The sequence below is a fragment of the Cebus imitator genome, unplaced genomic scaffold (assembly GCF_001604975.1).
Source record: "Cebus imitator isolate Cc_AM_T3 unplaced genomic scaffold, Cebus_imitator-1.0 Scaffold914, whole genome shotgun sequence".
In the NCBI taxonomy this organism is placed as follows: Eukaryota; Metazoa; Chordata; class Mammalia; order Primates; family Cebidae; genus Cebus; species Cebus imitator.
The window spans coordinates 129930-148263 of record NW_016108229.1 but is presented as its reverse complement, the minus strand read 5'-3'; the positions used below and the strand labels follow the sequence as shown (position 1 = coordinate 148263).

At 37.8% G+C, this 18334-nt stretch overlaps 1 protein-coding gene across 1 annotated transcript in view; it reads left to right on the top strand.

Annotated features, from left to right (window-relative positions):
* Nucleotides 1-18334, top strand: part of LOC108298196 (protein O-mannosyl-transferase TMTC1) — a 92174-nt gene that overhangs the window by 36532 nt on the left and 37308 nt on the right. The window contains exon 4 of the mRNA XM_017520931.2: nucleotides 5813-5956. Coding sequence (XP_017376420.1) covers nucleotides 5813-5956 — 144 coding nt within the window. The remainder of the gene's footprint in view (nucleotides 1-5812; nucleotides 5957-18334) is intronic.

The following is an 18334-nucleotide window of genomic DNA, read 5'->3' as shown; positions in this document are numbered from 1 at the left end:
CAGCGTGACATGGGTTCATTAGGGCTACAGAGGGAGCCAGTTAAACCACCCAGAGGTCCTGCAGCTGCCCCAAAATATTAAATGTATGTAGTGTAACAGGTGTGATGATGGATATTTTTATACCCACCATCTCATTTGTTCATGTAGAAGCCCATTTGTTCACAGAGAAGGTCAATATATTATTAAGCTTACTTTTTTAGAGAAACCAACTAAGCCACAGACATAAATCCAAAAATCACATAGCAAGAATGCCTCCCATGGCTTCTGACTCCAAATCCAGTTATTTTTCCACTCCACCAAAGCAGTTTCCTATCCATCCTGCCACAAAAAACAAAGTTCACTCCAAGCCCCTGAGAAAGGTTAATTATGTTCACCATTTCTATTTAAAGGAATAGAGAAATACTTAATTCAGTAAACTTCCCAACCGCTAGCAGTAAATTCTCAGGAATCAGATTTAGCCATTTAAAATGATTCATTTCCTAAGGGCACTCAAGAGCCACAGCTTTACTTTACATAGTCTTGAGAAATTGACTGGGAGGAGTCCTTTTAGATCACTATTGGAGGTCATCCATTGTGCAAGGTCAGTTGATTTAGCTGGCCCCTCTTGGAGAGCACGTCACATTTCCCTGAATTGCATTTGAGGCTTTTTCCCAAGGCTATCTGTAGTGGATCAGAAGTACAGTGTAAGATGGAAGTGGTAGGACTTGTTTGCTAGGTGTTAACGGTAATTTCAAACAATTAATCAAGCAGACCAACAAAATGATCACTTTTGTTCAAGTGCTGTTTAATAACATGATGACCTAAATTGCTACAGACTAATATGGTTGAAAATAACGCTATCAACTCCTGAAATGAAGATTATTTTGTAGATTTTTCAGTCCAGTGGAATTCAGGTTCTGTGGTGGAATGTTTTTCTCAGTCATGTTTTTCTTTTTGACTCTTATTTTCTCAACAGGAAATAAAAAATAAACATCTGACCTTAGCTTAGTTAACCTCAAATAAATTAATGTGTGGTATGAAAATCAGACAAGTATACACACCCTGAAAATAAATCAGGGTGTGTATACTCTTAAAGGAAATTGCAAACTAGAGCACATCATTCAATATTTTTTGAACAATTAAATGCCATATAAGGCACTCAGATAATGAAAAGCAAACAGCATTCTTAACTTTAGAACACATTGTACAAAATTTGAAGTAAATAACTGACATAAAATTGAAAACTAGATTTTATTCACGTACAGCTTATGTCTATGGCCCTTTATAGTTGAGGTTAAAGCCTAAGAAGGGTAAATCAGAAAGCCTGAATGTACATCTTACACACTTACTGAGTGTTGTTAATCCCAAATAGCTTTCTATAATACTGTGCATTTCAGAGATACCATGATTATTTTTTATGGCAGAAGACAAATTCTTTGCAGTGAAGATTCTGAGTAGCCAAGCTTTCTGGGTATTGAGTTTATTTCACTTCTGCCACTGAGAACTAGTTCCTATAAGATCATAGCTGAATGATTTAGCCAAAGAAACAAGAAGATGAAAAGGAGAATTATTCCAAATGGAAGCTGTAATTTGTAGCAGTATGTTTATTTGCTGAATGTTGAATGACAAATGAAGTTTGAAAACAGATTTACAGGAGCCAGCTGCCTTCCTAACACAAGTGCCCCTGAGATGTCTTTTCTTTTCTTTAAAAGATGAGGTTTCACAGTCTCCCAGGCTGGAGTACAGTGATACCATCATTGGCGCCCCACAGCCTCAAACTCCTAGGCTCAAATGAATGAGATGGCTTTTTTCATAATCTGCTATTTACTTAATTTCTCCATTTCCCTTTCCTTGACTATAAAATAAATACTACAGTAATTCTACTGAAGGAATTTTGAAGGGTAAATGAGACAATGTCTGAGAAAGCACTTTAGACATTTAAAGTAATTTTTACATATCCTGGGTCCTCTGGAACTCATTTTCTTTTGTCCCACCTTCTGTGTTTTGGCTTAGACAAGTGTTCCTTCCCAGGGACTTTCTCCTACTAATATGCTGACGCTAATTCTTCAGACATAAGATGAGAGGAATAACGTCCTTGACTACCTGCTCTATTAATTCTACTTAAGGAAATGCTACTAGATAAAAATTAAGCACCCTTAAAATGCTTAATGGATATTATGTTTATCCAGAAACTGAACTACCCAATGCTTGAACATGAATTGTTCTTCAGCTCATAGAACCACTTCTGTATATGTAAGTGTTTGGTTTTTGTTTTTTATTTTTATCTTTTATTTTTCGGTAGCGACAGGGTTTTGCCATGTTGCCCAGACTGGTCTCAAACTGCTAAGTTCAAGCCATCAGGCCTTGACCTCCCAAAGTGTTGGGATTACAGGCATAAGCCACATTGCCCGGCCCCATACATTTCTTTTTTGATGAGGAAATAATAAGCTTCCTTGTACCCCAGAACAGTTGAACAATCTAACTTATTTTCTTTATAATAAATTTTTAAAATTAGATTCATTAAAATAATAATAAATAGCAAAAGAATCCTCATAAACAATTCAAATGTTGAAGAATACCGTGAGAAGGAAAATCCAGTGAGTGTTCTTACAAACAGGCCTGAAAAAATCACCACTGTTCCAGTTCAGCACATCTTTTGTTGAGGTTTTCTGCATGGGGAAGGAAATAACCACTATCAGGACATTTGTAAAACATACCTGTAGAAGTCAAAGTCAAGATGGACTTAATTTATTCTGACAATTGATGTAGCTACATACTCATCTCTTAAATTATTCATCTTTCCAATAGAAAATTCCCTTCCTGGAGAGATCAGGATTGAATTAGACTCAAGCTCATTCAAATGCAAATTTAGCTAAAAGTAAATACACAAAATAAATTTTGTCCTTGCTAGGTCTGCAATAAATAGAAAAATATGTTTTAAGAAAATATTTCCATCTGTATTTTTTTAAGCTATTTTTTCTGACCTGGTTATTAAGAATCCTTTTAATGAAATTCAGCTTGGTTTCATAAATAATACAAAGCTTGCTTGTGATTAGGTGAGCCTCATCAGATACCCAGAGAGAGAAAGGATATGCTAGCAGGCCCTTAGTATTGCCAGGAATAAGCAATAGCTACACATTTTCCAGGTGGCGGGCTTTGCTTGGTTATAGAATCAGTGAGTCCCTGTAAATATCAGCAGTGCCCTTCCTTGAAGAGTTGGGGCTCTTTGCCAACATAGAGCCTCTTCCCTGACTATAGTTAGTACCTCCTCCTGAGCATCACATTTTTTTCTGCAGCTGCAAGTTGGTTCTTAAAGCACAAGGTATAGTACAGGCCTTTTCTCTTATAGTGCTTCTGTTTCTCTTTACTTCTCTTCGCTTTAGTTTTTAAGAGTTCAGGGTGGACTTGTATTCTATTTCTGATTTGAAGGAAACAAAAAAGAAAGAGAAAGCCATGTCTGAAGGCAGTGACGTTTGAAATACATGACTGTTCATTTAAATGGTAGTGGGGTCGTGAGTGAATATAAAGTTCATGACGTTGGGCCTAAAAACTTGCTGGAGATGACCTGCTCTGCATGCAGAGCAAACAGGCATCTTACATGGGTGAGCCCATGGTGGAAGGTCTTATTGAATTTATTCTGTCCCATTCTTTAGTGTTTTTGCCTCAGAAGTTCATTTCAAGGGCTCAGAGACTTAAAGAAATAAGGAAAAGAGAAAGTCTTAAGAAATTATCTCCTCTAGGTAAAAGGAAGACACATGTGCCAGATTTGCTTTCTGTTCTGCTTGTTGTAAAGGAAACAAGGAGTATGTGAATTGTCCTCACCATGTGCACTGGACAGCCCTTTAATCTTTTGAGGGTTAAAGTGCTTTGCTTAATCTAAAAAGCAAACAAAAACCAAAGCTTCTTTAGAAGAATTTGAGTCATAGCTGTGATGTGCTCTGTAATCACTTCCAAGGTAATTCTTAGACACAAGCTTCACAGGACACTTTTCTGGGCATGGAGTGGAGGGATAGGTACAGCATCATAGCCTCATATCTTCTAACAGCATCTCAGAGAGAGCACCAAGCGCTTGTCTCCCAGGAACTGAAGTTGGATGTAACGGGGCCAGTATCAGAGACCCTTATGTTGTCTGAGCTAATTAAATGCGATCAGAGAGAAGCAAACAACAGCGCATGTGCTAGCTCAGGGCGTTTTCTGCCAGACTTCCTCTAAACATTTCTCTCCTATCAGCCTCCAAAGCCTCTGTGAATAATTAGGGCTTTCAGGCTTTGGGAGGATATAATATTCATTTGAATTGATTCTAGCCTTTGTCAGTCAAGAGGAACATTACAGAGTGCCTTCCTAGAAATATTAGTTCTGAGGGATGTTTATAGCTGTTCTGTAGGGAGTGGGGAAGGGTCAAATAAACTTAAGAGACTCTGGGTAGAGCAAAGATGAAAAAGCTGTACAACTTGTCTTTCCCGTCCTTTTAATAGGAACCTCTTCTGTCCCAGAATTAAATTGATCTTTTAGAAGGTATGGAACAGGGGGCAAGCATGGCATTTGATTGTCAAGGGGCTTGACAAGTACAGATCCTGTTTTTATTACTTGGGCGTTATCTTTGCATTTCTACTTAAAAGCCAGCTCCACTGGCTTATTCACAGTACGCTGGGTGACAGAAGTGGAACAAATCCCCTAGACTGCTAACTATGTCCACTCTGAATATATCAGAAACAATTGAATTATGGAGATGTGTGGATTTGGCTTCTTTATAGTTTTGTGTTTAGAAAATAAACTGGTTCCCTTCCTACCTTAATCAGCATAAATTTGGTATACTGATGTCTACCTCATTCTCCTTTACATTTGCTTTTGAACATGGGGAATGCTATTTTTGACTTCATTGTGGCTTTGTTTTTTTATTTTTAAGTGTTCTACATTCTTAGTATTTTCTGTCTGAGACTGTACCAGGACAGGTAGAACCAAATTGCAGTAGGAGGGGGAAAATGAGATCAAATAGAAAAAAGTGAAGGGGAGGCATTTGGAGGTAAAGTTTATTTTAATAGGATGATGTTTTATATCATCCTTTCTCAGTCATGGCAGCCTTACTAATGCTCCAATCCAAAGATGTTTATGGGCTGGGTATGGTGGCTCCTGCCTGTAATCCCAGCACTTTGGGAGGCCAAGGCAGGTGGATCACCTGAGGTCAGGAGTTAAAGACCAACCTGGACAACATGGTGAAACCCTATCTCTACTAAAAAATGCAGAAATTAACCAGACATGGTGGTGACGCCTCTTGGGAGGCTGAGGCAGGAGAATCATTTGAACCTGGGAGGCAGAGGTTGCAGTGAGCCGAGATCGCGCCATTGCACTCCAGCCTGGGCAACAAGAGCAAAACTCCGTCTCAAAAAAAGAGATGTTTATGAAGATTCCACCCCAAAGGTTCACTCAGCATCTGGTGTAAATAGTGGACCCTGCACAGGGAGCTGGTCAGAAGCCCCACCGGGCCAGAAACTGAGGCCAGAAACTCAGTACCTGACGCAAGGAGGAGAGGATTTTCTATCACAGGAAGTGGAAAGTAATCCTATTACATGTCTTTAACCCTGGTAGATCCACATACTATTTATTCTTGTACCAATTAAGAGTCATTTAATTATAAATATGTGCATCCTTGCCCTAATTATATACTTTCCAATTGTAAAAGCCAACCAGTAAGATTGGACACAAACCATTCAAGTACAAGAATAATTCAGTGTTTCATTTTAGCTATGCCATACCTGGAAGAAAAAGAACCAACAAATTGTGCCCAGTTGAGAAGTTTTTGAACTATCACAGCTTAATATTTTTAACTTTTCAGGTTGTATCCACGCCATGCAAGTGCCCTCAACAACCTTGGGACACTGATGAGAGACACAGCAGAGGCAAAGATGTACTATCAGAGGGCTCTCCAGCTCCATCCACAGCATAACCGGGCTCTTTTCAATCTGGGGAATCTCCTTAAGTAAGTGGAACGTTTACCATTCATCAGGAGGCCTTGAGATTCCAAGAAACCCTTTTTTTCTCAACACTCATTAGATTGTGCTGCTCTTCCCTCTTTCTAGAGCTGTATAATTAGAGTTTTCAGACTTTGGGAGTGTGTAACGTGCATCTCAATTTCTATTTTTTTATCAATCAAAAGATGTATATCCCAGAGTGTCTTTCTGGAAATACAGGTTCTGGAAGATTTTCATAGATTGCCTCTAAAAGGGTAAGAGCGGAAACGTGTTACATGGTCAGATAAACTGAGAACGTGCAGAGTTAAGCAGATCATTTATTTGTTGCAAGAAGTTTTAATATGCCAGTATTCTTTGTGAATCTTTGAGAAGGGACTGTGGAATAGTCATTTTTGTCTTTCGTGTGCGTGTGGAGGAAAGGCATTTCCCAAGACAAATATTCCATAATACGCTTTAGGAAAAGCAGCATTCTCTGAAGGTATAGACAAATGGTTTGACCACACTTCTACCCAGTTTGTCTTATAAGCGGGAAATAAAGTGAGGCTTGCTGGAATTAGTAGTGCGAATTACTAGTGATAACTTTGGTGCTTAGGAATAATTCTCAGGTATAACCTCTAGTGTTTGCTTTTTACTTGCTTCCCTGATAAAGGTTGATAGTGTGTTTAAACTAACTGAAGACTACAGTAAAGGGTGCTTTTGCATCTTGTGTGTTTATTAATGTAGTCTAGGCATGTTGGTGATGATCCTGACAATGATAGTAATAACAGTGTTGGTAGTTATGGAATTTAGCTTCCAAACTAAAAAAAAAGACAGGTTAACAAACATCAGAATGGAAATTTAAGAGAGAAAAATGACCAGGAGTAGTGAGTAATATTATGTGTATCTGTGCTCGTTAGATGCTGACAATCCACATGCTTGCCAAGTTGGTTTCCATCTCCCAGCTTCTGGAGGGCACATATGGCCACCTCTCCAATACCTTCAAGGCTAATGGTTCACTTGGTTCTTTCTTCCTCTCCCTAACAGGATTGTCTCCATTGCTGAGTAACTCAGTATGATGCATCTTCTGATGCGTCTTCATTGCCTTCCTTTTACTCTTTGACTTTTACGGATTCCCATAGACACTGAATCTTTTTACTAAATGTACGTGTTGGTGCACATTTTTATTTTAATCTCATTTGAACAGAAGCATTGGAATGAGTTTATCACAGAACAGTCTAATATACTATAAACTGACAAGTGCTGTCCTAGGTCTGATGTTCTATGTTTAAGAATGGCTTTACCCACGTGCAGGAACACAAAATCAAGGAAACACTACACAAAATAAATGAATGCCAAGAAAGTACAATTAAATAAAGTGAAAGAAATAAAGTGGAAGTCAAAAACTAAATAAAATTAATTTTTCAAATTTGATAACATTGTTAAAACTTGATAAATCTGAGAATGATGAAAAACGACTGATAATGGGTTGGGCACAGTGACTCAAACCTGTAATCCCAGCATTTGGGAGGCCAAGGCAGGCAGATTGCTTGAGGCCAGGGATTCAGGAGCAGTTTGGCCAACATGATGAAACCCCATCTCTACTAACAATACAAAATTTAGGCGGGTGTGATGGTATGCACCTGTAATCCCAGCTACTTGGGAGGCTGAGGCACAAGAATTGATTGGGTGACAGAGCGAGACTCTGCCTCAAAGCAAAACAAAACTTTCAACTACTGATAACATGGAAAAAAAATTTAAAAAAGGGCATTACCTAATGGTAAAGGGATCAATGCAACAAGAAGAGCTAACTATCCTAATTTTATATATAAGTACCCTAAATATGTATAGTATATTTATCCAATACAGCAGTCAGATTCATAATGCAATTTCTTAGAGACCTACAAAGAGACTTAGACTCCCACACAATAATAGTGGGAGACTTTAACACCCCAATGTCAATATTAGATAAATGAGACAGAAAATTAACAAGGATATTTAGGACTTGAACTCAGATCTGGACCAAGTGGACCGAATAGACATCTACAGAACTCTCCACCCCAAATCAACAGAATATACAACAGAATATGCATTTTTTCTCAGCACCAGATAGCACTTATTCTAAAATTATTCACGTAATTGGAAGTAAAACACTCCTCAGCAGATGCAAAAGAATGGAAATATAACAGTCTCTCAGACCACAGTGTAATCAAATTAGAACTCAGGATTAAGAAACTCCCTCAAAACCACACAGCTACATGGAAACTGAACAACCTGCTTTCGAATTACTACTGGGTAAATAATGAAATTAAGGCAGAAATAAATAAGTTTTTTGAAACCAATGAGAACAAAGACACAATGTACCAGAGTCTCTGGGACATAGCTAAAACAGTGTTAACGGGGAAATTTATAGCACTGAACACCACAGGAGAAAGCAGGAAAGATCTAAAATCCACACCCTAACATCACAATTAAAAGAACTAACGAAGCAACAACAAACAAATCCAGAAGCTAGCAAAAGACAAGAAATAACTAAGATCAGTGCAGAACTAAAGGAGATAGAGACATGAGAAACCCTTCAAAAAATCAATGAATCCAGGAGCTTGTTTTTTTTTTTTTTAAAGGTTAACAAAATAAATAGACTGCTAGCCAGACTAATAAAGAAGAAAAGAGAGAAGAATCAAACAGACACAATAAAAATGGTAAAGGGGATATCACCGGTGATACCACAGAAATACAAACTACCATCAGAGAATATTATAAACACCTCTAGGCAAATAAACTAGAAAATCTAGAAGAAGCGGATACATTTCTGGACACAATACACCCTCCCAAGACTAAACCAGGAAGAAGCCAAATCCCTGAATAGACCAATAACAAATTTAGAAATTGAGGAAGTAATGAATAGCCTACCAACCAAAAAAAGCCCAGGATTAGACAGATTCACTCTCGAATTCTACCAGAGGCAAAGAGAGAAGCTGGTACCATCCCTTCTAAAATTATTCCAAGCAATAGAAAAAGAGGGACTCCTCCCTAACTCTTTTTATGAGGTCAGCATCATCCTGATACCAAAACCTGGCAGACACACAAGAAGAAAAAAAATTTCAGGCCAATATCCCTGATGAACATCGAGGTTGGTGGGTGTGTAAATTAATTCAACCATTGTGGAAGACAGTGTGGCAATTCCTCAAGGATCTAGAACCAGAAATACCATTAGACCCAGCAATCCCATTACTGGCTATATACCCAAAGGGTTATAGATCATTCTACTATAAAGACAGATGCACTATTCACAATAGCAAAGATTTGGAACTAACCCAAATGCCCATCAATGATAGACTGGATAAAGAAAATGTGGCACATACACACCATGGAATACTATGCAACCATGAAAAAGAAATGAGTTCATGTCCTTTGCAGGGACATGAATGAAGCTGGAAACCATCATTCTCAGCAAACTAACACAAAAACAGAAAAACACCGCATGTTCTCACTCGTAAGTGGGAGTTGAACAGCTAGAACATATGGGCACATGGAGGGGAACATCACACACTGGGGCCTACCAGGGGGCTGGGGAGAGAGCGGAGGGATAGTATTAGGAGAAATACCTAATGTGGATGACAGATTGATGGGTACAGCAAATCATCATGGCACATGTGTACCTATGTAACAAACATGCACATTCTGCAGCTGTATCCCAGAAATTAAGTATAATGAAAAGAAAGAAAAGAAAAGAAAAACAAAGAAAAGAAAGAGAGAGAAAGAGAGAGAGAGAGAGAAAGAACAAAAACAAAAAGAATTATCTGGGCATGGTGACTTGCACCTGTAGTCCCAGCTTCTCGAGAGGCTGAGGCACAAGAATCTCTTGGGCCTGAGAGGCAGGTTACGGTGACCTGAGATCTTGCCAGTGTACTCCAGCCTGGGCGACAGAATGAGACTCTGTCTCAAAAAAAAAAAAGAATGATAGAACTGAATCCTAAACAATTTATAGATTGTGAAGCAATAAAATATAAAATAAATTAATTGATGTGAAATTTTTCATGAATAAATTTTAAAGCTGATAAATTGGCAACATTTGGATCATAGTACACTGAGATATAGTTCTTCCATTGTATTCCTTTCTGTACGACTAATACATTGGTCCTGTATAGGATAAGAGGAGCACCTGAAAGAATTAGGAGAATATAGACTAGAAAGTAAAACCCATTCAATGTGCTTCTTTATACATATATTATACATATATATGTATACATATATAAAATAAAAAATATATAAAATATATAAATAAAATTACATATATATATATATATATATATATGTTCATTGAAAGTTTACATCCTCCCCTCCTAATTTTAGCTCTATTTTTTTAATTTTTGTTTTTGTTTTTGAGACAGGATCTAGCTCATTTACCCAGTCTGGAGGTCAGTGGTGTGATTGTGGCTGCTGCAGCCTCTGCCTCCCGGGCTCAAGTAGTTGGGACTATAGGCATGCCCCACCATGCCTGGCTAATTTTCCTGTATTTTTTTTTTTAAGAGATGGGGTTTTGCCATGTCACCTAGGCTAATCTCGAACTCCTGGGCTAAAGCAATCCATCTACCTCAGCCAAAGTATTGGGATTATAGGTGTGAGCCATGGTGTCTGGCCTGCTTCTTTGTATATATATAGCACAATACAGGTTTTAATTATTGTTAAGTCCACAATTTGTAATTTTCTTTGACCCACCTTAATATACTACTCTGCTTTTTATTAGTTTTAGTCTTGGTAAAAGTAAGAACATTCAACAGTCTTTTCCCATGCCCAAATCCCTACTAATACTGATATTAAAACTGTATATTAAAATAAAGAAAAGAAAGATAACCAATTAATAATGAAGAGAAGTACACAACTGTGGAAGAAAAAAAAATTAGTACTAAGAGGCTCTTTTTAAAAATAACAAATAGTGTGACAAAAATTAGTCCTATTTATTGTAGATTGCTAGATGCAGGTCAATATGATGCTGTTATTTCACTCTGCTATTTTTATGAGCACATATTTCTTTATGTGAAGTTCCAAGAACTTGTGTTTTCATAAGTCCTTGTTGTATCTGTATATGTTCTCATTAAGAGCCCAGATAACATACTGGCTATGTAAAATCCTGTAAATGTCTTTTGGGGTACCTAGATTATATAGCTCTAGCTTCAAAATTCATAGAAGTGAGTATTTTATCCATAGAAGCCAAATATAAAATCTTGGCTACAAATGACATTTCTTGTTAGGAATGCCATTCTGCAGTTGTGATCATAATATGGTGCTGAGTTTGGCTCTACTTGAAAATGATGGCAGATATTCTTATAAGTTTTATTTTGCCAAGACCTGAGCAAAAGATGGATGTTCTAACTTTCCTTTTTCAATTCAGATCATTTCACTGCTAACAGCTTAAATTAGTACACGTGAGTTAAAAATGCATTTTGGAATTTGGCAATGGCTACTTTTCACAGTAAAAGGAGCTACTGGTAACCAACATACACTTTTTCCCCATCTCTTTTTTAGTAAAAATCAATTATTGATGATGATATAAATCAACAATAATGCTTTATATTTGTGTAAGACTTTACTGTTTTCTGAATGCCTTTTTTTTTTTTTTAATGACGCCCTTCCAATGAGTCTTTACAGTGAATAGGAAAGAAGAGAAAACAAGGTCCTAGGAAGTTAACAGAGGTCCAAACAAGTTATCCTTGTTTACCTCCTCTTGCCTGGTACTCTATAGAGCTAAGTGGCTGTATCTGGGTGTAGGTCAGGCTTAGAATCCAGTAGATTAAAATAGTGATAAGAGCTAACACTGAAATGCTGCCAGGTTTACAGATAAGGTTCTTCTAATATTCATTATTTAATCTTTAAAACAACCTGTTAGGAGATATATTGCCTTCCTCATCCCCATTTTACGGGAGAGGAAACCGAGGTTCAGAGCTTTTGTGTGAACTTGGCTCAGGCTATGGCAGAGCCAGGATTGAATCCCTGCCCTTGAACTCCTTTTCCTGTTCCCTTTCCATTACCCATGCTGCCCAAATAGCTTTCCAATCCAAATATTACATAACATTAAACTATTTAATGGCATGCAGTTGCCTTTTGGGAGAAAGGACCACCCAGCAACTCTCTTAAAGAAACAGCAAATTTGATTTACATAACCCTGAGGTTATGTTGCTAAGTAACAAAGAGAGGAGACCCAGAAAATAGCACTTAGATAACTGAGCTTTATTTCTGCATACCTTAATACATTTCTGAGCCATAGCAATGGGCCAAAAGCAAGAGGATAAAAGCACTTTAAATTTGGTTTGACTTAATCTGTTTTACTATCTATTCACTTTAAGATGTACACAATATTGATCTCTCTGTTAACTTTTGAGTTATTGAGTTAACTTTTAAAAATTGTACCCTTCTATATATTCTGCAACTTAATGCTCCTTCTGAGAATCCAAGTTATCTCTTTACATGTGAGGAGTTTATATTTGATAATCCCTGAGAGGAAGCACTATCATTATTCCTATTTGATGAATAAGGAAACTAAGATTTGGAGAAAATAAGTAACATACCGAAATCCCATAGTGAGGAAATAGACACAGAATGGAACCAAGATCTGCCCTGTCCCTTCCGCCTGTAATGACCACACTCTTCTGCCTCCTTGTGGCCCACCTGAAGACTGGGCTACATCCTCCAGCACCACTGCCTAGTAGACATGAGAGCCATATGGGTAATTTACATTTTTTTTAGGTAGCCATATTTTAAAACATTTTAAAAAGTGAAATTATTTTTAATAATAGACTTCATTTAACCCTAATACATTCAAATTATTATTTTAGCATGTAATGAATATTACAATTTTTAAAATTTAACTTTAAAATTGAAATTATTACTGAGATGGTATGCATTATTATTTTTTTAATGTAATCTTTGGAATGCAATTGTGTGCATTACACTTACAGCACATCTTAGACCAGCCACATTTCAGGTGTTCAATAGCCACATGTAATTTGTGGCTACTATATTGGACAGCACAGATGTTTATTAATAACCTTGACTTTGAAAGAAATATGAGTCTTTGTCCAGGCCAGAAGCTCTAAATAAGATGTGACTCTATCAGAGCATCCAGACAATCTTACAGCAACTCATTTGAATTCTTGGAATTATGACAGATGGCTTTAGACCCATTCATGGCAGTAGACTTTACTGAGAGTTATCCAAACATATCTGGCCCATTTTATGACCATTTCACTGGACTTTGCAGCTAATGTGTTATGATGCTGTGCAGCACATTTACAGTGTGAGAGGTTGATAAGAAGCAGCTTTCCATGCCAGCATTCTTAATTTATATTAATTCTTATTGGCTTTGCTTAGAATTTAAAATGTACAAAAAAAAAAAAAAAAAAGGAAGAAGAAAGAAAATAAGCAAGATTAGCATGAGCTTTTTATGGATGAACAGAGTGAAAGTCCCTGGTGGCTTGAGAGAATATAATAGAATATTTAAGTGCAGAATAGGGGAAAAATATTTCTGTGAATGCTTAGTTAAAATAGCTGCTGGAGTTTATTACTGAAATGGAGTATAAAAAGAACTTCTTGAAGAACCAGGTCATACCTACCTTATTACCACAACTACCTTTTATTCACATAATAGAATATGAGTGTTATGTAGGTATTACAATAAATCTTGTAATCAAAACTCAGAGGAAAATGTAATGGAATGTCCAATAACTGAACTATATAGAAGATGAATTTGATAACAGCCTACATTTGTTTTACTTTATTCTGATCCTTTAGAAAATGGAATATCTAAAAAATATTAGGAGACAGAAGGGTAACCATTTATCTTTAAATGCTAGGGATATATTTCCTAACAGCTTTGGTACTAGCCACACAACCATTTGTTTCATAAAAAGGAAGTTGATACAGTCAAGACAGTATTCCTTCTCTATTTTTTAACTGAAGCCCCAGCCATATGGATAAAAAAAACTTTTCAACACCCTTACTACCACATTAGTATGTCAGCTTTGGATAGGTATTCTCTGCATTCTCCTCTTAGCATGAAATTCTACTCCCCACCCTCCACCCCTGTGGTGGTGACCTGTTCCCTCCACCTTCACTTATCTCTAGTCCCAATCCCATTACACTTGCTCCCCCTCATCTTTGTCCAAATCATGTGTGTCTCTCTCCAGCTCTTTCTCCCTGCTCTTTTAAAACCCAATCCAGCATCTCCTAACACCATCCTCATCGCTGCCATTTCACAATTTTTTGTACCTTCTTCCATCATCCTCAGAGACTTGAGCACCAGGGAAGTGGTTCTCCATTGCTCACCAACCCATGCTGCCCTCTTCAGCAAACAGATCCATCATGCAGTTCCTGTGCTTCTGTCCCTCCAAGGCCCCCCATTTATGCTCTGCCTTGGCATTTACCAACATGGCCATGCCACTGACTTTTTAATTATGTAGACTTTGTCATTCTCTGGCACTTGAACTCTGGAATGTTCCTCTTTGAGCTTAACCTCTTACCTCCGTCCTCCCTTCCCTTTTCTCCACTCTCTCACTCCTGCTGATACTTTAAAGGGGTCATAATTATGACCTCCCACCTCCTCGCTCCTCTCTCTGCTTAGTTGGCTTCTGTAAGGCTTGAGCCTCCACATGCCTTCCATGACAGGTGCTATTCTCCTCCTGCTCCCTCTTTCCTGCCAGTCCTGCCCTTGATCACTATTAGAACTTTTCTTCTCTCTGATTTTTGTGTGTATAATTTGTAATCCTTTCTCTAATTTATCTGATGTATTTCAGTAATGCACATGATGTCAACTTAGACTCTTTCATGCTTTTACCATCATTTACCTGCCTGACCAGGCCAACCCAAGTTACTTCACTACCTGTATTTTGCTTTCCCTAGACTGGTATTTCTCAACTTTTTTCTTTGATGGTCATACTTACCTCTTTTAAGGAGCATTTTAGGATATTTTTCTTATTATCTTTTTCCTCAATTAAATACTCAAGAATAAGAATTGTTACATAGCAGTGAGCTTGGAAAGACTACAAACCATTGTAATGTCTATTCAATTCACCACCACCATCCCCACTCCAAGAAGGAATTTTCATTTCTGTAGAGAATGTAGGCTGCAGACTGTCATCCAATCTATCAAATGATAGAGGAAAAAACAATACAAATCTGAGTTGAATGGGATCCTTATATGGAAAACAAAATTAGGATTAGGGATAAGAGCTGTTGAAGATTCATTCCTTATGTCTTTTATAGTAGATCGTAAGATCTATTTCTCCTGTTTCTCTAATGCATGCATCCTCTGTTCCCCTCCTCAGTGCCCTGTACGCACACCCAGAAGACAACCTCATCCCTTACTTTTACTTAGAATATTCAGATCATTCACAGCTCCCTTTCTTTCTACCTCAAAATTCCCTGCATGTTCACAGATTCCTCCTTATTTTGCTCTCCCATAGAAGGAAGACTTATTAATATCTTGCCTTTTTCATGAAGCTAGTGTTTACACCTGTGTTTATGTGTTTTTTTTAATTGAGGCATAACTAACATGTATTAAAATGCACAAATCTTAAGTGTTCAGTGCAATGAGTTTTGACAATTTTATGTGCTCTTGTATTTATTCCCAAAATAACGGAGGCAATTTCTATCACCCCAGAAAGACCTCTCATACCTCCATCCAGTAAATTTCCCTAACCCCTGAGACAATTACTATTCTGATTTTTTTAAATGATAAATTAGTTTGGCCTAGAACTTTATTTTAAAGAGATAATTTGGTATGTATTTTTGGCATCTGGATACTTTCACTTAGCACAATTTTTTAGCCTTATCCATGTTGTTACATATTGCTTTTTATTGTTGAGTAGTATTCTATCATAGTAATCTAATATAATTTGTTTATCCATTTACTGTGGGTGGATACTTGGTTTGTTTACAGGTTTGGGTTATTACAAATAAAGGTGTTGTGAATATTCATTTCCCAATCTTTGTATGTTCATTTTTTGGTAAATATATAGGTATACAATTGTGGGTGTTTCTTTAATGTTTTCAGAAATTAGTATTAGTCTTTTCTCAGATTGCTAATAAAGACATACCTGAGACTGGGTAATTTACTAAGAAAAGGAGGTTTAATGGATTCACAGTTTCACATGGATGAGGAGGCCCCACAATCATGGTGGAAGGTGAAGCAGGAACAAAGGTACATCTTACATGGCAGCAGGCAAGACAGGGCGTGCAGGGGAACTTCCCTTTCATAAAACCATCAGATCCCATGTGACTTATTCACGATCATGGAAACAATATGGGAAAAAAAACTGCCCCCATGATTCTGTTACCTCCCACTGGGTCCCTCTCACAACATGTGGGGATTATGGGAGCTACAATTCAAGATGAGATTTGGGTGGGGACACTGCCAAACCACATCAATTGACAAACAGTTTTCCAAACTAATTGTGCCATTTTTCACTGTCAACAATGGGGAAAGATTCATTTGCTCTACCTTGTGAACATTTTTTGCTGTGTTTTAGCCATTAGTGGTCATGAGTGTAAAATCCACGTGTTTCTGATTCTATTTCTCCCCTCATGTATTATCATAGGCTCTCTCTTAGGTCTTCAAATTCTCCCCAGTCCACAACTTCAGCATGTCCTAGATCCGCCTAGGGGATCTTTCTCAGTTGAGGTGCTCCCTCCAGTTGTTCTCCTCACTTCTTGCTTTTGATCAAATTAGCAAGAAAAATGGTTAATGCCTGGTGATTCTCCTTATCCACACCTGTTCTCACAGCTGTCTACTGCATGCAGCTGCTCTGTCAGCTGTTACTTGTTTAGTTTCTCTGCAGTGAAGAATATGACACTGTTGATCTCCTTTTGATTTTGAAGCTCTTTATTTCATTGCTTCTATCATAGCGCATTATTTTGCTCTTCTAAATCCAACATCTGCTCTTCTTCCACTCTCCCTATAAATTTAGGGACAGCTAAGAAATTCAGTTTATATCCATTGCATAGAGTTCAAAATGTCTTAGCATTCAGGGCTTTCCATAGTCCTACCACCTTCCTCCTTATTCTTCACTCCTCTCCCTTTCTGTATAAACCCAGACCCCAGCCAGATTGACCATTTGTCAATGTATGAGAAATACTAACCTGCCAGGTTACATTTGAGAGGCTGTGGCTGAGGTTTTAAACTCAGAACTTTTCTAATTCATTGAAAATGTGGTTTCATTTACATTTGTATTATTTCATGCTCCATGGCTGTCCAAAATTAAGTTATCTAGGAAATAAGGAGACTGTCTACCTACTTACTCAAGATTTGGCAGTTATTTGTATGTAAACAGATTGCTAATGGTTAAAGTATTCTTGTGAGTCTCTCCCTCCTACTGCAACTCTACTGATTTATACTAGTGATTACTAATGGGTTGAGCTTACATTGTTTTAAATCCATCATGTGCTTTGCAAGGAAAGTACCCTTTTGTGATGACTCCAGTAAACACCACTGAGACCTGAAGACAGAACTATCCAGGACATGCTGTGAGTGGGAGCAAGCTTTGAGGAACCCCCTGGTTTTTGTTTATATTCTCTTGAAGGATTTCGAATGTCATCATTTTCCTTCCTTGCATAAATATTTCTAACAGAAGATAATTGAACAGGCCAGACTGCTTTCTCGAGTACAAGAGTTTTCAGTCGTCTTCCTTGTCCTGAAAATCACTTTCCTGGAATCATTTGTTTTCTTGTCACTTTGAGCTCCTGAAAGACTTAGGATGACTCAAGATATAGGTGAAAAAGGAATAAATTTTGGAATGATTCGAGATATAGGTAAGGCCAGTCACGATGGCTCACACGTGTAATCCCAACACTTTGGGAGGCCGAGGCGGGCATATCATGAGGTCAGGAGTTTGAGACCAGCCTGGTCAACATGGTGAAAACCCATCTCTACTAAAGATTTAAAAAATTACCTGGGTGTGGTGGCACGCACCTGTAATACCAGCTACTTAGGAGGCTGAGGCAGGAGAATCACTTGAATCCACGAGATAGAAGTTGCAGTGAGCTGAGATCACACCATTGCACTCCAGCCTGGGCAATAGGGCAAGACTCTGTTTCAAAAAAAAAAAAAAATCTAGGTAAAAGGGGAATTTTTTTTAAGGGAAAAGTTCTCTCTATGTTGCCCAAGCTGGAGTGCACTGGCTATCCACAGGTGTGATCATGGCACACAACAGCTTCAAACTTCCAAACTCCTGGGCTGAAGTGAACCTCCTGCCTCAGCATCCTGAGTAGCTGGGACTACTCTTATTCAATTAAAGAATAAGAGAATGTAATCCCAGCACTTTGGGAGGCCGAGGCGGGTGGATCACGAGGTCAAGAGATCTAGACCATCCTGGTCAACATGGTGAAACCCCGTCTCTACTAAAAATACAAAAAAT